At 37.8% G+C, this 21183-nt stretch overlaps 1 protein-coding gene across 1 annotated transcript in view; it reads right to left on the bottom strand.

Moving 5' to 3' along the window:
• Positions 1-21183, bottom strand: part of PATJ (PATJ crumbs cell polarity complex component) — a 348566-nt gene that overhangs the window by 102343 nt on the left and 225040 nt on the right. The window contains exons 28-29 of the mRNA XM_081223688.1: positions 17342-17433; positions 818-890 (exon numbers count right to left, since the gene is read on the bottom strand). Of these exons, the coding sequence (XP_081079814.1) occupies positions 818-890; positions 17342-17433 (165 nt within the window). The remainder of the gene's footprint in view (positions 1-817; positions 891-17341; positions 17434-21183) is intronic.

Raw genomic sequence — 21183 nt, forward strand, 5'->3', positions numbered from 1 at the left:
CCACCAGGGAAGCCCATGCCTATATCTTTAAATACCCAAAATAGTACCTGGCGCGTAATATGCATTCATCGAATACTTGTTGAATGGAAAGAATACGTATCATATGATCAAATATTTACTAAAAGAGACGCTATTCAAATAGTTTATTTTTGTTATAGAAGCAAAGGAAAAAGTATATAGAAAGATACTAAACAATACAACTTAACTTCCTTGAGGAGGAAGGGAAAGGAAAATAAAATTTTCTAATAACTGCATTGTTTGATTAGTTATAATAAATGTGTATTTTAGGGAATTTAAAATAATTTAATAAGTAAAAAATGAGAAGAGAATGTAACGTTCCTCAGCTGGGAATCCCGCAGCTGATTATTTATATAGCCAGGTACCTATCTATCTATCTATCCATCCATCTCTAGAAGCATGTTACTATGTTAGCAATCTTGTTGTACTAGTAATTTCTTCATCAATAGATGAAAATATTTAAAGACACCAGCAATCATAGTATTAAAGTGTTTTTAAACCATAAAGAAAGGTACGATTCGGTCATTAAAAAAGAGAATTTTCTAATAAATTCTGAAATGCCTAGTTAGGACAAATTGCATATCTAGAATGAACCTTAAGGAAATTTGAGGAAGGCAGTACCCATATGGTTAAGTTCTAATGTGTTTGTTTAACATTGTTATATTACTTTATAATCAGTGCTTCAAATACTTCCTATTTTAATTAGGGAAATACCCTAGCTAATAAATTCTGAGTTTGGAATACCAGATACTGAAAATCCATGTAATTCATTCACGAAGCTAATTAGGAGTCATCTTACCTCAGTAGAAGATGGGGAACTTGATGGTATTGGAAAGGGAATAACGGCCATCTGATTGACTGCATCTTCATTTCTGCGGATGTTAAAATAGGCAGAATCAGTACACAGTAAAAGGCAGAATCAGTACACGGTAAACGCTAAGTTCTTGGCTCAAATTAGAATCACTTCCTCAGTTCTCAGTTGAAAATGCACACACAGCACCACAGAATAAAAAAAATGTAAATATACACTGGTTTTGAGCATGCAAAGCCATTAGGTACAAAAACAGATGTATTACTCAAGGGATACTAAGATACAATTACTAGTGACAAAGAGTGATGATGCTAGAAGTTGGCCAACTTCTGCTTAGTATGTCAGGTGCTGCAGAGGATACTTTTGGAAAGGCATCAACTCTTTCAACACCGAGGGGTATAAATTTTTCATATGGGGTGTGTAACCTCTAGGCCCCATTAATGTCTGGAGCATTTTGTTCTTTGAACTGGAAAGGTTCCCAGCCTCCTCACTTGGCTTCTAAATTTGTTCTGCCAGATGAAGGATGATGGGATGTATATGACAGTCCCCGCATGGGCGGACTGTGTGAGAAGGAGTGATAGATGGGGAGAACAGAGACCCAGACAGACAATGCTTTGTGAGTTAGGTTAATTCTACTCCTCATCATCCTAATTGGAGCAGAGGAGGTGGGGGTTAAAACTTCATTACCAGGGGGACAGGCACAGAACAACTCCTAGAATACCAGTTCTGGTGATCTGGGCTATTTCCACTACGTTACTAGCAAATGGTAGGTAAGCAGTGGTTCTGTGGGAGACCTATCCTTTACTGTTCATTCATGACACACAACCAAAATAATTATCTCAAGATTTATGTGAAGTTTGACTTTAGGTTTCACAATATAAACCAAAGCAGCTTCTTACTGGTGCGCAAAGATTTAAGACTGTTCACAGATCTCTTGTCCAGTGTACATAGGATAGCCACTATCTGACTTAGGAGGGCACTCAAATCCATTTTATCCCATTTTATTTTTTATGTCTCACCAATTGGAAAAAGATCCATCAGTCGATGTCTTTCCTACTTTGAGGCTTTAATCATATCACTGCTTTTACCTGAAATGCCTTTCTTTTTAAAATTTATACCCCACCCATCCTTCTCCTCCAGTGTGAGTTCAATAACCTCAACTACATGAATTATTCCCTTGAGTTCAAAGGCTATATATTGATGTCTTACAAATTCACAGTTAGCCTGGATCTTTTTCTGAGCCTAGGATCTGCATATCCAACTCCCACGTTACATCTCCACTAGATGTCTTAGACGCATCTCAAATAAAATAAAGCTCTTTAGAGCTTCCCTGGTGGTGCAGTGGTTGAGAGTCCGCCTGCCGATGCAGGGGACATGGGTTCGTGCCCCGGTCTGGGAAGATCCCACATGCCACGGAGCGGCTGGGCCCATGAGCCATGGCCGCTGAGCCTGCGCGTCCGGAGCCTGTGCTCAGCAACGGGAGAGGCCACAACAGTGAGAGGCCCGCGTACCACAAAAAAAATAAAAATAAATAAAGCTCTTTATCTCGCTCAGTTCCCAGAGGGTTCCACAGTCAACTTCCTCTCCACCTTAGTAAATATCAACAATATTCACCCAGTTGTTTAACTAGGAACCTAAAAGTCATTCTTGAAACCTCTCACTGCTCAGTTGTATATCTAATCCATCAAGAAGCCTTACTGATCCTATCTTCAAAACGTGTCTTGCATCTGTGCACTTCTTTCCATCCTATCCTAGTACAAGTGATCATCATTTCTCAGCTGAATTAATATATTTAAGAACATCCTATTTGGTCTCCCTACTTACACTCTTCATCCTCTGTTCAATCCATTCTTCACCCAGCAGTTATTATGGGTCTAAAACATAAATCTGATTATATTTCTTTCTCCTGCTTAAAATCCTCCTACGGCTCCTTATTGCACTTACGATAAAGTTCAAAATTGTTAGGGAGGCTGTAAGGCCTTGAGCAATCTGGCCCCAGCTCCCACCTCTGGCCTTTTCTTGTTCTCCCTTCTCTTCCTCACTCTGATCCAACCCAGTTACACAGGCCTCCTCTCCATTTCTCAGCTGAGCCAAGCCCCATCCACCTCATGGCCTTCTCTCATCTTCTCTTCTGCTCTGCATGCTTCATGCCCAAATCTTTTGTCTGATTTTTTCCTATTTCTCCTTCATAGCTCACCATAAATGTCATTTCCTGAAACAAGCTTTCCAGGACCTCTACTATATGCTCACAGCACCTGTCAATGATCATAAATCTGTTTTCTTTCAAAATGTACCTAACTGATTTGTATGCACACCTGCTTCAAATCTGTCTTCCCTTCAAATGGTAAGCACTCCAAGGACAGAACTCATGTCCTTCCTATTCTCTATTACATCATCTAGGGCAAATACATTGCCTGGAAAATAGTCTGTACTTAACATAGTTATTTTTAAAAATGTAATGATCACTCACTTCATTAAGGAGACAGAGGCAGTTTCAGTTCTAGAACTACCATTAAACTAGCTGTGGGATTTGGGGGAAATCACTTCCAAGAGAATCTGTCTCCTGATCTCTTAAGTAATAAGTAGGTTGAACTGTAAGAATTCTAAGTTGATAAAAATTCTTGTGGAATAAGGCAGAGTATAAATAAAGAGATGAAGTCTAGGTACTCTTTCTTGCTCTAACCTTCTTAAATTCTTAGATTATCTAGCACACCAGCCAAACCAAAGCAAAGGGAGAAAAACTAAAATCACAAAGTGACACAGAGCATGAAGAATATGTCTGTTTCTTCTGACATTATTATAGATGCCTTGAGCATGCACTATTATGTTAAGAGATGGCTATTGTTTTTCAGGGAGTACAATCCATTCCTCAGCAGTTTGCTCATACACAGAAGTAATCAATTACCCATGGGTAAGTAACAGCATTTTCCCAGTGGTAATTCCCTTTCCCGTTCACTCTCCCCCATGGAATAACACAATAGAGCTCAGCTCTAGCTTAGAGCTGAAAGCCCATAGCACATATCTGCTCCAGATTCAGAGCCCGTGGGGCAGAGTGTATTTGGCAGTAATTAAGCAGATGGCTTTTCATATCTCTTTCAAAGGTTACCAGCATTAAAAAACATAGCTACACATAAATTCTTATTGAGAAATTATGATTAACTGGACCAAGTTATCCCTTCATAATTTAACAATTTTCCCCAAATTAGTATGACTTTACTGGCCTTTAAAGTCCATATTAATTTTCAAAAAACATAACAGTATAGAAAACCTCAATGGAGTGAAGAAAGCTGCTATAAAAAGTTACAGTTCATAATCTGTTATAATCCACTAGTGAGTGAGTGTTCACACACCTCGGCATTAAGCAAGTAGAGACCTGACAGGGCAGCAATTTTAAAGAGAAAGAAATGGGAAGAGGGAAACCAAAGGAGAGAAGATAATTACACTTCACACAAACAGTTAACCTGAAAGACTTCTGGGGACCCTCTGACCCCTCAGAGTCCATGATTCTCATAAGGAATGAAATCTGTTTGCTTCATAATTAACCTTTTCTTCCCAGTATAATCAACATAAGTTTCTTAGGTCCTGGTGCCCCACACAGTATACAGTCAGGAATTGTAATTGTTTGTTGGTGTTTTTGTAATTCTTTTTAACAGCTGTTGGGAGAGAGAGAGTGGAATTCTACCATGGATAAACGTGAGAAGGTTTCCAGGGTACCTTGGAACACTGTATAGGTATGTCCTTATCACTGGACTTGCCGTGCTCTATTAAGATTATTTGTGCTGCTCTTTCTCCCTCTCTAAACACAGAGATGGGATCTTATTTCTTTATATCCCCAGCTTGTAGCAGGATACTTCAGCGAGAGTAGGTGTACTATAAATGTCTGTTGAGTGAAAGGGGTCTTAACAAAGCAGGAAAAAGATAATGAAGTAGAACTATCAAGAGTGTGCCCTATGCTTTCCAAGCTACTTCACGAGTTAAAGACAACGTGCTGCCTGCAGTCAGCCAGCTATTGGTATTTACCACATTCATGGACATTTCTCAGAGTGTCTGCCCAGCTCACAGTGATTCCATGGATGGGCTATACTGTGTAACAACGACAGCTGGCCTCAACCTCAGTGGATGTAGGGGGCAGATGCCAGCCACATTTTGAGCCCATGAATTCTCTCTCCCAGGGACTCAAAATCTAGAACAGACTCATAGAGATCAAGAGTGTGGTATCTAGACAATACTAATGGAAATGCTCAAGGCTAAACAGGGGCTTCAGAACTTCCTTGTGCTGACGTCTCTGAAGTCGCCCTACTTCTTTCTCTTCAGAGTCTTAGCTATATGGCTTCTTCTTAAGAGTCCACAAGATATCCCTGTATTCTTACAATACATTCTCCTTTTAATTTAAGCTGGCCAGAGTTTACTTTAATTGGTTGAAACTCAACAATATAGCTCTGAGTTCATTTTGAATATATTCATTTGTTTAACAAATATTTATACTATGAATACAAAAATGAATAAAACATGATTCCTGCCTTTGATGATATTAGCAATTAGTGAGGAACACAGCTAGGTAAACAGACAATTACAATAGTGAAACTTCTATCTAGGGACTGTCAATTTAGTTTTTCTCCAAAAGGATGCTAGAACACACCCAATTCAGTTTTTTGTTTGTAGAATATTTATATTTATGACAAAGACACATTCTGGATCCACATTTCAATTCAATCTTGTTATAAAAATATATTCATATTGGTAAAAATCATGCAAACCATGTGTTAGGCAGAATTCTAAGAAGACTCCCAAGATTCCTGCCCCCTGGTTTACAGGTTGTGAGTAGGATGAATTTCCCTTCCATGATTAGGTTAAATTATACAGCATAGCTGACCTTAAGATAAAGGCAGATTACCAGGTTGGGCAAGACCTAATCACATGGGCCCTTTAAATCTGGAGATTTCACTTCTTAGAGCTTCATTGTCCTGATCTCTGAAATTAGTAGGTTGACCTACATGAATTTTAAGGAATGCCTGGAGGTCAGAGATTAGAAGTACCATCTCTGGCTTGAGCATGAAAGGGGCCTCATGGTAAAGAATGTGAATGGCCTCTAAAAGCTAAGAAAAGTCTCCATCTAAGAACCAACAAGGAAGTAGACTTTAACAAGAATGAGCTTGGAAGTAGATTTTTACCCAAGGCTCCAGACAAGCACTCAGCCTGGCCAACATCTTGATTTCTGCCTCATGATATCCTAAGCAGAGAGCCCAGCCCCTCTGTGCCAGACTTCTGACCTACAGAACTGTCAGCTAATACATGGGTGTTGTTCTAAGCCATTAAATGTGTGGTAGTTTGTTACACAGCAAGAGAAAAGTAATACCTAACAAAACTTTCTGATTTAGAAAACACAATCACCAGAAACATAACTTTTGAGTTCTTACCATGTACTGCTGTTTTGATGCTTTTTATGTGTTAACTCAAGTAACCTTCATAACAATTCTACATAGTAGTTACAATTATTTTCTTCATTTTACACAGAGATTAAGCTACCTGACCAAAGTCACAAAACTAATAAATAGCAAGCTGAGATTAAAATCCAGCCATCTGGTTTCAAAACCTACTCTTTTAACTATTATATTACAGTGTTTTCCATTTCAATAGCCTGACCCAAAGCCACAAATATCTTCTGTCATATATGCAAGCTAATATCCCCAGATCCATCTTGGGGAAAAGTTCTACTAGGTCACAATTTACTCTTAAAGCTATTTCACAATTTTCTTCAGGGTAAAGATGCATGCAGGGCTCTAAGTTTGCTCACTCTGACTCGATCAACTTTTCATAATTAAGTTCGGAGTATCACAGCTACATTACTCATCCCTCAAATAAACATAATAACTATAAAATGCTTTAAAATACTCATTGTGCTTGATAGTGCAGGTAGGATGGTGAATAATATGATGGAGTGTAATTCACTCAGTACTCTTCTCTGACAGTGATTAGGGCGGTTCCTAAATCCTCTGGCTGGTAGTTTCTTCATCTTTAAAGTTGAGCCAATTCTCGATTAACTAGGTTTCCTTTTCTGCCTTGGTGATCATGGAAACACAGGCTGAGATGGAACCTCTGTTGCCTGGGTACCTAACTGACCATAGTGAGCAGAGAGGCCCCCTTGCTGAGCCCCGGTAGACCTGTAAAATGAGAAAGAAAGAAACCCTGTGTCGTTTTAAGCGACTGAGATTTGGGCTGTTAATTAATGTGTGAAGCATTATTGAGTCTATCCTGACTCAAAGATATTCTAAACAAGTTTATTCTATAATAATTTTTTTCCCAAAAGTCATGCTTGTACCTTAATCAGAATAGCTAAAAACTGGAAACAACCCAAATGTCCACCTTCAGGAGAATGGATCAAAAAATTGTGGTATCTTCATAGATTGGAATATTCCTCAGTAATTAAAGGAACTATTGATATATACGATGACAAGGATAAATCTCAAAAAAATTATGTAAAATGAAAGAAACCAGACACAGAATGATAGATGTTGTTTGATTTTATTTACACGAAGCTCAAGAATAGTTAAAACTAATCTATGGTGACAGAAATCAGAAGTGTTGGCTCTGCGGGGAGGGACTGACTGGAAAGGAGCACCAGGAAACTTTCTGGGTGAATGAGTTTCTTACATTTTTGTTTTGGGTGATGGTACACAGGCGTATGTTTTGTATTATCAAAACTCAACAAACTGAAAACTTAAAATCTATTGCATTGAGTATAAATCATACCCCAGTTTAAAAATGAATTCATAATTATATAATGTGTAAGACATCTATGTGCTCTTCTGGAAAGAAATCCAGACCTAGGTAAATGTACAGTTCCATCTGCAGTTCTACCAGTAAGATGTAAGCAAGATACTACACAACTTTACAAAAATCTTACTTCTTAATCTATAAAATTAGGATAATATCTTCTAACAGAATTGAGAGATAACATAAATGTCATAAACACTAAAGCATAGGAACAATAGTTAACATTTAATGTTTTATGATGTTCAGTCTCAGATGCTTACATTTTCAGGTGCTAAGTCCTCAGTTACTCTTGATTCATTCACCCATCAACTCTTATACCCAAAGAGAGCATCCAGTCTAAAGGTTTCATTTTAACGATTTCATTCTTTTTCCTTTCTTCTAGTCCAATGTCCCCATCCTAATTCATGCACTTTTCACATCGTCTATACTGTGACAACAGCTTTCTCTGTGTCTCAGTCAATCCAAATCACTCCCCTCTCAACTGTGAAAACCCCTCTCTGCAACCAAGCCTGCAAATGCACTCTGAATAACCCAACATCATAGAGTTCCCTCTATTGGTGTTAGTTTTGCCTGATGTATAGTTATTTATCTGCATGTCTTATAAGTTCTTGAATAACTTCTTACTTAACTCCGTGGTCTTATATAGTATCTGAGATACAGTAGGTACTCAATAAATACTTGAATTAAATTTGTTCATGCAGTTTAGACTTAATTTTTTCCTATGTAAATCTACCCAGGTAGCATTAACTAGCTCTTGCTGTACCCACTGTCACAACAGTAATCTCTCTCTCTTCTGAATTTCTAAACTACTAACATGGCTTTTCTCAGCAACTTCTTTCTATTCTTCTAAGAATACTTCACTGCATTCTTAGAAGCACATACATGTCACATACAGGGATTTGTTGATAAAACCCTTTATGTTTATCCCTTACCCATCAAAGTTATAACCATAATTAAGTCGTAGTAAGAGATTTCAATAACATGTTATTTAAAGCATCAATCCAATAATCATTGACTAATTCCTTAGGATTAAATATGAGATTCTCTCTCTAATGTAAACTCTAAAAGAATGCTATAAATTGTGGTTAAAAGAAAGATTAGTGAGATATGAGGAGAACATACTTATCTTCAGGAAAGCACACTGAGCCCATGACAACAGTTTCTGAATGAGAAAAAAAAAGACATCTGATGTAATGGGCTGTGTGTGTGTGTGTGTGTGTGTATGTGTGTGTATTTGTAAAATTCCATAACTTTTCATTTATCAGGGTCTGAGATATCTCCAAGGAGCATTTCTCCTTCTTTTAAAAGTGAAAGTGTGTTGCATCTTAAAATTTATACGGAATAGCCAAAACAATCTTGAAAAAGAAGAACAAAGTTGGAGGTCTCACCCTTCCTGATTTTGCAATGTACAATGCTATAGCAATCAAAACAATGTTGTACTAGCTTAAAAACAGATATATAGACCAATGGAATAGAATAGAAAACCCTGAAATAAACCCTCAGTGTAGGGTCAAATGATTTCAACAAGGGTGCCAAGACCATTCAATGGGGGAAAGGATGATCTTTTCAACAAATTGTACAGGGAAACCTGGATATCCACATGCAAAAGAATGAAGTTGGATCCTTCCACTATACCATATACAAAAATTAACTCAAAATAGGTCAAAGACCTAAACATAAGAGCTAAAACTATAAAACTGTTACAAGAAAACATAAGGAATAAACTTCATGACATTGGATTTGGCAATGATATCTTGGATTTGACACCAAAAGCCCAAGCAACAACAAATAGATAAATTGGACTATATTAAAATGAAAAACTTCTGTGGATCAAAGGACACAATCAACAGAGTGAAAAGGCAACCTATGGAATGGGAGAAAACTTTTGCAAATCGTATATCTGATAATGAGTTAATATCCAGAATACATAAAGAATTCCTGCCACTCAACAACAAAACAAACAACCTGATTAAAAAACAGGAAAAAGACTTGAAAAGACAACTCTCCAAAGAAGTTATACAAATGGCCAATAAACACATCAAAAAATGCTCAACATCCTAATCATCAGAGAAATGCACATCAAAACCACAATGAGATACCACCTCATACCCAATAGGATAACTACTATCAAAAAAATGGAAAACAATAAGAGTTGGTGAGGTTGTAGAGAAACTGGAACCCTTGTCCACTGTTGGTAGGAATGTAATAATGGTGCAGCTGCTATGGAAACTATAGTGGTTCTTCAAAAAACTGAAAATAGAACTGCCATATAATTCAGCAATTCCACTTCCGGGTATATATGGAAAAGAATTGAGAGTCTCAAACAGACATTCATACACTCATGTTCATACTAGCATTATTCACAATAGTCCAAAGGTAGAAGCAACCCAAGTGTTGCTCAACAGATGAATGGATAAACATACAAGGGAATATCGTTCAGTTTTAAAAAGGAAGGCAATTCTGACACATGCTACAACATGGATGAACCTTGAAAACATTATGGTAAGTGAAATAGCCAGTAACAAAAGGACAAATACTGTATGAGTCCACTTTTATGAGATACCGAGTGTAGTTAAATTCAGAGAGAGAAAGTAGAAAGATAGTTGCCAGGAGCTTGGGGGTGGGGGCGGGGAGGACAGAATGGGGTATTATTTGTCAATGGGTATAGAGTTGCAGTTCTGCAAGATGTAAAAAGTTTTGGAGATAGATGGTGGTGATGGCTGTACAACAATGAGAATATACTTAATTCTACTTTAACTGTACACTTAAAAATGGTTAATAAGGTAGATTTTATGTTATGCATATTTTACCACAATTAAAAAAAATTAACTAAGACCCAAAAAAGTACAAGTATGATGAGAATACATTTGAATTATTTAGAATATCACTTAAAACCATTTTGTCTTCAGGATTGCTCTGGTCTTACCACTTGGAAATTCACTTTCACTAAACCCATACATCTTATTTTATGTCCACAAAACAGCATTATATCAAAAGTAGAAGTTATGTGCCTGAATTCAACCAGGAGTACGGAGTACATTGATTTAATTTTTTGCAACCTGTTCTAAAATGATTATAACTACAATCTAGTGGCTAGCACATTGTTTAGGTGTACACATACAAAAAGCTGAATAAATGAACACATGAACACAACTAAACAGGCCTAGATAATTTTTTCTGACTGTATTATCAATAAATATAGTGAAAATAAACTCTACATTTGCTATATTAATTGGAACATGACATTGAATTAACATTCAGCCAGGAAAGCTCCATGTAAATGAACCAGAAGTAACATATCAAACAAAGCAAATCATTATATCTCAGTGGGAGCAAAACTCCTTTCTGAAAAGATTCCAGGAGGTATTTCTAACTATATGAATACACTAAATAGTTTCCAATTTCCAACTGGAAGAAACCACCAAAATAGCTAAATATGCTGAATCTGAAATAAATGTCTAGTGAGTGGAACTATGAACTCCATTTATGGCATTCCTAACAATGTCAATCACTAATTGAGGGCTGCTGGGAGTAACTCAGCATCTAGACCCACATTTTACAAAGGTGGCCCCAGGTAAGTTCTAAATAATGGTTGCCATTTGTACAGAGGAAAAGTTGACTCATAAAATATTTGGCAGTGAAGGTTGGCAGGAGAGTTAATATGGGGAGCTTTAGGACTGGATGGGATAAACGACAGCCTACCAAGTTTCTCACAGAGACTCTTTCTAAAGATAGTACAGTAGATATCCACAGCCATTCTCCTCTTTATTCCGGCTGGCAAAGCCCGAATGTTGTTCAGGTATCCAGCCCTCACCCGAAGGCCATGTGCTAGGAAAGGTGACTCTTCCTGCAGGTATAAATCTGGGAAAAATCTTGCCTGATTTCTCTGAAATCATCGTGTTATCTCATTACAAGAGCCAATGGCAATGGAAACCTGTCATACTGGAGATCCTCAGTAGAGACTTGTTCAGAGGTCTTGTGCTCTGCTAAAGAAGTTTGAAAGATAAAACCTTCTTAGGATCAAGGCTAAGAGCCTACATGTGACAAGCATATGTGCAGAGAGAACTCACTCTGGTTGCTCATGATTTGTTCAGAGAGCTCTACTTTTAGCATCCTTCCCATTCACTAGGATTCTTTGGCAGCAAGCAACAGAAATGAACTTAGGCCACCTTAAGCAAAAGGTAATTTATTAGAGGGATATTGGAATCTTACAAAACATAGGCAGGCTATATGATCAGACTTGGAACAGACCAGGAACTAAGAGACTTCCAGAGGACAAGGAAGCAGGATGCAGAATCATGTCATAGCAGGAGCCTCTGATCAAGGCCCTGTGGCTCCATGAATAAACACCATACATATAAAGTCACTCACATTACTTGCTTCCTGTTCTAAGCCTAAGGTATCATACTGCCCAAACTTGGGTTGCATGACTGCCCACTGGCCACACCTTAGCAGTAAAAGAGAGATCTGTCTATTTCAGCTTCTACAGAGGGAGACAGGTATCTAGATTTACTGTTTTTACTGTTCCATCATATTATATACATTATGTGCGTGTGTGTGTGTGTTTGGGGGAGAGCAGTCTATCAAAGAAAACAGGCATTCTACAGGGAAAAGTGTAAAAATACTGCAAAAAAAAAAAAAGGAAAAGAAAAAAAAATCCCATCATCCCTGTGACTATCACAACTAGTTGTTTCTGAGTGCCAAAAGAAGTGAAACAAATATAGTCATGATTCCCACAAGCTGGTATTAAGAAATAGGAGCAGGTGGTGGCGCAGTGGTTGAGAGTCCGCCTGCCGATGCAGGGGACGTGGGTTCGTGCCCCAGTCCGGGAAGATCCCACGTGCCGCGGAGCGGCTGGGCCCGTGAGCCATGGCCGCTGAGCCTGCGCATCCGGAGCCTGTGCTCCGCAGCGGGAAAGGCCACAACGGTGAAAGGCCCGCGTACCACAAAAAACAAACAAACAAACAAAACAGGCATTCAATTTGTTTATTCAGATTGACTTACTCTGACATTCACATTAATTTCAAATCAACATCATCTTTTAGGGACATGGCTAGAGGATAACAGGCCACACCATATTTTTAATTGCAAAAACAAGACATATTCAATGGATACAGTAAGGTGGATCCCATGGCGAGTCCACTTCCACTTGTTAGGGCTTGACAGCTAGCACTAAATCTTTCCAAGGGTTTCAGTTTCATTTGGCCTCCTTTAGACCCAGCAGTTTTTAGCAGTACACATTTTCCACATGTAATTAAGTAATGGAGAGTGAGTTGTTATACATGACATTTAATTTTCGATAGTGGGGGAAGGTATGACAAGAGCTGCAGGCGAGATCATTAATCTTCTTGGATCCCTGCACTGCCAAATACAGCAATTCATTCTTGATCGTATTAATACAGTGTTCCTCCTGTACTGAAATTGGAGTGCTTGTGTAGAGGGGATCATGTGGAATAGGAAAATTCACAGAATTGAATGTGTGGTACACAGTAAGCCCCCAGATTGTAATATACAACTAGATGATCTAGAGTAGAATAATTTAGTATACCAGAGTCTATATGTGCCATTGGGCACAATTACATGATTACAGGATTGTCCAAAATCTAGCAATGTAGGGAGAAAAGGGCAAAAAGTGATTATGTAAGTCATATATACACAGCAGCAACTTGCTAATTTTCCTTGATGACTCACAGACCCCTTTTGTGCATTATAGATCAATTAGTATATGAATAAAGACAAGTGTTAAAAGAATATAAGGACATGATCACACAAGTGTACATCACTACAGACTAAAGACCCTAGTTAACTAAAATGTTGCCTGCAGCATATTTTAACAGCTTTCTGTGAGTACTACTAATCATTCTCCCAAACCTGTGGCCAGTTCGCATTTTTATCTCGATTGTCAATAAATTTGGAAAAGAGTTGCTCAGGTATAAAAGCCAAAATTTTCCGTATAATGGAAACGCACAGGAAATCAATAATTTCAACCAAGGAAGGAAATATTGCCAAATAGAAGCACTAATCAAAGACATACAGTTTATAAAAATCAGTTTTTAAAGTAACATTATATCACACAAAGCAGTTATGCCGTTTTAAAGAAAAGTATAATTGTGTCTGTTCTACTGAGATGATTTAAGTGCTAACTTCCTGAAACTTGGTAACAAATCAATATTTAATTGTTTCAGGATTTGGTTCCAAAATAGGCAAAATTAGAGTTCTTGTAACAATAGCCTGAAAGAGGTAATTTATAGGCAGAGGCTGAAAGATGTATATAAATGAGTAATGAACTAGACAATCAGCCTGAAGAAGCGAGGATGATGTGTTGGATAGCACCTAAAATGCACAGGTTACTACACATGAATAGGACACCAATCTACCATGATACCCTTATTGGTGATGTAAAGAGCTGAAAAGCAATAAAATATTTTCTTTTTTGATTTCCTTAAGTGCTTTAAATTCCAACCCTACTTGATATTACTTACCTCAGTAAAATCTATTATAATACATTTTATTGACATGGGGATTAATTGATGTTAATTAGATTTCTCTTTATACAGTCCTCAATTAAAGAGCGTTCTACTCCTTGTTGGAGTATCAGGTCATCATTAAAAAAAGAACACCATGGAGAAGTAACAGAAGCAGAAGCAGCAGCAGCCCAACAACAGCAGACAGGGAAATAAAAGACATTTTAGGCAGGCTGTGTCCTTGTCTCTTATTCTAACATTTACCAGAAATGGTTGTATATAATGTCCGTACCTATCTCTTCCAGTGCTTAATCATTATGATGTTAATTAAAGCATTCTAAAACTGTGAATGCGCTTCACTCAAAAAATAGTCAAGATTCTGGAATTAGACAAAGTATATATGAGAAGTCAAATGACTTTAGGTAAGAGTTCTTAGTCAAATGACTAGCTCCTTCCCTATGGAAACTGAAGCATTAATTAATTAATAAAATGCTGGCACACAAATTATTAGACACATATCTATTGAATAAAACAAAAGGTTGTAAGCAGTGTGTACATCTCTCTTGTTACAATTCAAGCTCATTTCCCTTTAGATAGTCTAAAAGTGGATATGACTAGATTGTTCAGAATCAAGCCCACATCATTTTTCCCCCTATAAAAGAAGATATAGAAAATCTTCCTAAGTTAGATTATTTGAGAAAGTAGTAGGGAGAGGGACTAAAGTATGAGGAATTTTGTAAAATATGAGTTATATGTCTATATGCATTTTTGAATCCACAAAATAAGTCAAACTAACTTACTATGATTGTTGCCTTTGGAGAATAAATAATCTGGACTGCTCAGTAGGAGCTGAAAGGAAATTTATTCAATAAAGCTTTCTGGGGCTTCCCTGGTGGCGCAGTGGTTGAGAGTCCGCCTGCCGATGCAGGGGACACGGGTTCGTGCCCCGGTCCGGGAGGATCCCACATGCCGCGGAGCGGCTGGGCCCGTGAGCCATGGCCGCTGGGCCTGTGCGTCCGGAGCCTGTGCTCCGCAACGGGAGAGGCCACAACAGTGAGAGGCCCACATACCGCAAAAAAATAAATAAATAAAAAAAAATAAAGCTTTCTGAATGCCCACTATGTGCTAGGCACTATAATTTAATGACCATGTAAGAAAGGCTCATAATTAGATGACAATTTTTTTTTTTTTTGCGGTACGCGGGGCTCTCACCGCTGTGGCCTGTCCTGTTGCGGAGCACAGGCTCCGGACGCACAGGCTCAGCAGCCATGGCTCACGGGCCCAGCCGCTCCGCGGCATGTGGGATCTTCCCGGACCGGGGCACGATCCTGTGTCCCCTGCATCGGCAGGCGGACTCTCACCCACTGCGCCACCAGGGAAGCCCAAATGACATATTTTGAATGTAGTTTGATCCTTCTAAATTGCTTAAAATCACTTCCAGTAAATAAGTATTCAGCAGCATCCTCAATCATGCTTACACCATTAATTTCCTGAACAATTTTTTTTCTTGATTCTGATCCCTTCTGAACAATCAAAATTGAAACCACCAGACACTAAATTAATGGGAGTATATTACTATTATTAAAATTCTACTCAGCTTTCTCTTCTGTACTCTAAATAATTTCTGTTCTTTTAACCTTTCTTTCTTGAAGGAGGGGGGTTCTATTTCCCAACTACTTAATTGCATTAAATGATTTCCTTTGGATCCTACTCAATTTTCTTTTGCTCTCTTTAAAATGGGATGACCTAGCATGAGTAATAAAGGCCCCACAAATGCTGAAGAGGTAACAGTAATGTTAATCATTAATAATGTCCCTTGCAGCAGTCACCACCATGTGCCGAGCACTGATGTGCAGACTCTACTGAGTGCTATGTAATGTCTTCTCACGTGATCCTCACACAGCTTCACACAAAGTTCTAAAGCCTAAATGGCTTCACCTCTTTACTCGTATGCACGTCTCTTGATGGACACCTTAAATTTTTGAGGGGCTGACCTTTCCTCAAGTCTGTTCATGTTTTCATCATCTAACTCTAATTTTGTAACCTCTGGCAACAGCAAGGGCCAAGAAACCCCAAAAAAGAGACTGGTGTCTGACAGAGGACTTCAAGGTGAGTAAGCCAGAGGTGGTCGTCTTAATAAATACATAAAGACAGATGAGAAGGAGGAAGGTTTCTCCCCCTAGAAACAAGAGTAAAAACCCCTGGGAATCCAGAAAGTGTTACTGAGCAAGAGAAAAGGGCATCAAAGTAGGACTTCTTCAGGAGCAAAGCAGCAACGCCTGTGAGGCTGAAGTGGTGGCATGGGAAGGAATATTTCAATCACCTACATTAGTGCCCATATCTGGGAATAAAACTCCCCCTTAATCCCAGCCATCTCCTGGGAGTGGACGGGTCTTACTAACAGGTAACTATAGAGAAGGGGGAGAATAACAATGATCATCACCATCATAAAGGACCAGCTAACATTTTTTTAAGCCTTTACTCCATATTCGACACTATGGTAAGCATTTCTAATTTTTGAAACACCACAACGAGTGAGGTAAGTGCTTTATAGACCCCATTTTACAGATAATAACTGAGGCCCAAAGCAAAAAGAAACAGCATGACAGTTAACATACAGGGTTAGTTACATCCCCTAAGAATAATTCAGACTCATCTGTCATTTCAGTCCAATAACAGGGAATCAGAGCTTCCTTCCACTGCTGATGATGGCCACCACCAATGAGGAGTCCCAATTCTGACTCATTTATGCCAAAAGGGCTCAGTCAGCTAGCAGATGAGGCGTGGGCAAATGTGGAGCCCCAAACGGACCACACGACTCCAGACAGCAGAGCTCACATCTCCTCCCCTCTGTATTTCTCACCAGCACTCTTAATATGAAGCTCCTAAAATTTTCCTGGGTTCTTTTTTTCCTGTGTATTCTTTGATGAAGGCATTAATGCGTCAGCAAATGTACCAAATGATGGTGACAGTAGGATGAGAAGCTAGAATATTCTATTATATTTATAAATAGGATAATCAGGAAGAATTTTTAAAAATGGAAATAAAAATACAAGCCTCAATTATCAGTTCTATCATGTGAAATGTAAATAACAAGAACACCTCACAATCGAAACAATCTATACTTTTCTTGAAGCGACAGTCACAAGAGGGAAATATATTTTTAGAATACAGTGATTTTGTTAAACAAACGAAAGATGAAATAGTCTTACACAAAGTATAACATCTCAAGAGGAGATCTTAAGTTTTAGAAAACCAGATATATCTATCCTACCTGATGAAAACAAGCTTGACCTTTGACGGGGCAGTCTTAATAATGGCAGATGCATTTTGGTGACTTCTTCCATACAGGATCTGATTGTTTATCTGTGGGGGAAAAATCAAATGCACTTGTAAAATTGTAATATATATATATTTTGTATGAAAATATATATGTATATATACATGTATACAAGTATATGTGTATGTACTTGGAATTAAAAATGAAGTTCATTCATTTTTAAGTAGGTAGATGTAGGACTCTTTAATGCTAAAAATCTTATCATTCTTCACAGCATAGATTCAAACACTTATTCTCAGCAGCTGCTAAAATCTCTTAAATTCTAATTTGAATGCAGTTAATAAAGAACATACAGTTTTTGACCCTTTTGCTAAACTTGACAGCAGCAGTTAAGCTAGATGCAAAAACCTTATGATAGATATTTCATTTCCTACAGCTTTTCCAGACTCCTAAAAAATGCAGAAAACAGACCAAACTGTGGTATTCATCAGAGCTCTGGAGTGTCCATTAAATATGATTCTGTAAACGTGTCAAGGTTATTACATAGCATAAATTTTGTTACTCCAGAGGACATAAATATTACATCCCCATTTTAAGTCAAACATTAGAGCAATTGTACTGAAACATTTTACTGTACCCAATCAATGAGGCATTCACTCTTATCCAAGATGTGGTGGGATTTTTAACTTGATTGAATTCACCTAAATATGATCTAAAAACATTTATATTCTAAATTTCTTCACTCCAGATTTTCCCACTGCTAAACTATGATGATAGCCATAATCAATCTTTTATTTTATTTTAGCCATTTGATAATAGCTCACACAGTTTTGGCTTTTTCTGTCTTGTCTCTTCAATAAGTAATGATCTATGTCATACTGTCCCTTTTTAACTGAGGCCTTGATAATTTCTATTATTTAAGGGATAGTATAGTACACTATATAAGGGATAGTAAAAAGGAATTTATGCTTTCTGCAATTAGCATCTAATTTGTCTGTCCTTGATGTCTCTGACTTTTGCATTTGAAGACATCTGGAAAAGGTATCATTTTTGTCATAACACCTATAATGAGAAAGTATTTGGAAATAAACACTTCAAAGGATGGAATGAAAATATAATATTTTTAACTGTCTAAAATGAAGCTCATCCATCACCTCAAAGTGATAAAGCTGGTACTCATATCAAAGGCTACTGCAAAGACTAAACTTGAACCACTGCTTCACTATGCCTCTCATTTTAACAGCTTTTGTTCTTCACCAAGATAATCAATCTCCCAGAAATCCACTGATCTCCACACTGTCATTTCTCTGCGTCTCAGTTTCTTCTTCTTTAAAAGGAATCTAAGCACCTATTTCATAAAACTATTGTGAGAATTAAATAATGTCTTTAAATTTTATTTACAGTAATCTTGATACCCAAAGGATTTTTAATTTTTATGTGTTAAAACTACTCATCTTTTCTGTTAAGGTTTCTGCCTTTTTGACATTATGTATTTAAAAATGTGCCCACCCTCCGTATGGTACTATGATGGATACATGCCATTATACATTTGTCCAAATCTACAGAATGTACAACACCCAGAGTGAGTGCTAATGTAAACTTACGGACTTTGAGTGATTATGATGGGTCAATATAGGTTCATCAGTTGTAACGAATGCACCACTCTGGAAGGGGATGTTGGTAATGAGGGAGGCTGTGCATGTTTGGGGATAGGGGGGTCCATAGGAAATCTCTTTACCTTCCTCTCAATTTTCCTGCTCTAAAAAAAAAATCATTTTTAAAGCACCCACCCTCTAGATAACATATTTTCTCCTAATAATTTTACGGTTTTATTTTTCTTATATTTACATCTTCTTACCTAACTTAGTTATAAGGGAAATAGTTAAAAGTCATGTAGTCATTAAGAGTGATGTGAAAAAGCATACTTAATGACATAAGAAATATCAAAAATGTATTAAGTGACAAAGCCTGGCTACAACCTAGTATGTCTACCATGATCACCTTTTTTGCTAACCATAGTTTTCAATCTCTTTAATGGAAAATGAACTGCAAATAAGAAAGTTTAAATCACAATTTTAAAATGAGATGATGCATGGACTATGCTTGATCCAATGCCTGGCACTCAGGTAATTATTTGTGAATATCTTCCCCACTGTGCCTGGCCTCTGCTTTAAGAAAGTCTTTCCTAAACCACGACCGATCAAACCTTCTTGTCTTTGAATTCTATGGCACTAGGTTTAAAGAAATTTCTCTTATTCCATTTGCACCTCACCCGCATGGTAAAGTCAACCCTTGTCAGGTGGGAAGCATCCATGCAGGCATATAACATTTATTGAACAGAGCTAAACTCCTTGAGGGCAGGAACTGGTGTCCTGTTCTTGGTATTCCCCAGCTTTCATACACAGCTTGCATACAATGGTGCTCAGTGAGGATGCACTGAATCACAGAGCCCTGAATGGAAGTAACACTTCCATTAATCAACTGCTGGTATGCTTTCTCTGAGGTGGGCTCCAGCCTTCAACGTGATTGAAGTTTACCAAAAAAAAAAAAAAAAAGTTTTTTTGATTAGCAAAAGCTTGAGCATATATAAAATTGAGCTGTTTCATGTTTATAGATACGCCTGTCTTTTAGCTGTGATCCTCCATTTTGACAGAATAGAATCCATGGCAGTATTATTCTAAGAGGAAAAAATCATAGCCCAAGTGAAGAGAGCAAGTCATTAATTTCAATTTACCTAAGAGTAAAGCTAAAGTTATAAGTCTTTCCTGGTGCTGTTTCTGAATATTCAGAGGCCCTGGCAGTAGAAAGGCGAGGCAGCTTGCTTGCTGGCAATGTTTTTTCCAGTGCCAACAACTGTGGCATTTACTGCTAAGGCAGCTGCTCCCTGCCAATGATTAGGGGCCTCTAGAGAGACTCTGCTACTCAGTGGAAAACTGGGAACAGAACAGGAAACTCAAGATAGAGTGAAACCTTATTTTACTGGATTAAATCTAAAAGGAAAAATGCAGATCTCCAGAAAAATATAATCCAAGACAAAGTCTCTTTTCTGGCTTCAGAAATGACACATGAGCAGCCCTCTGAGTTTCAGGAGAGGAAGATCTCTTCTGTGTTTTCTTAGATCTTATTGTATACAAAACAATTTCACTATTTAAACAAAAGGTATATAGCTTCCAATGACATAAGCAGGTTTTTTATATTTCTTCATTTCTAAGGAAACCCATTCCAGAGAAAATTCAGTAAGTAATTAGAAAGAATATGATGTATTTTATGCAAATTAACTTCAGACTGTCACTTTTCCTATTTCTGAGAAGGTGCTATTTTCTGAGGGCACTATTGTTTAAACAACAGATGGAGGATGTCTTCTCAGTATAGCATAGACAGAAAGAAAGCATTTTGTACCTCCTGGAAGTTTTTCAGGTTAATTCTAATTAATAATAACTACCAGCCACTGAGTGCTTTCTCCGTGCCAAACACTCTGCAAAGCTCTTGACGCACAGGATCTCAGTTAAATCTCAGAATAACCAAGTGTTATGTACTTTCACCAGATTATGAAACTGGTACTCCAAAACCTTGAGTAATTTGCCCAAGGTGATTTAGCTATTAGTTGAAAACCCTGTTTTCCTAAGGCACACCTAGAGGTATTATCATCCGTACGGTGCACATAAAAATCAGCTGATTTCTAAAGTCATCTTTGTAAAGGTGTCTATTAAATAAACTCTGAGCTGGACACCTACCATCTTAGGTCCTGGAATTTTGAGATACACAAGTCAGAATCAAGCATTTTACCACAATGCATAGAGGCAAGACCCAATAGCTCTGTTAGGCTTTTGAAATCC

Source organism: Mesoplodon bidens (assembly GCF_964165515.1).
Source record: "Mesoplodon bidens genome assembly, chromosome: 2".
Classification (NCBI taxonomy): Eukaryota; Metazoa; Chordata; class Mammalia; order Artiodactyla; family Ziphiidae; genus Mesoplodon; species Mesoplodon bidens.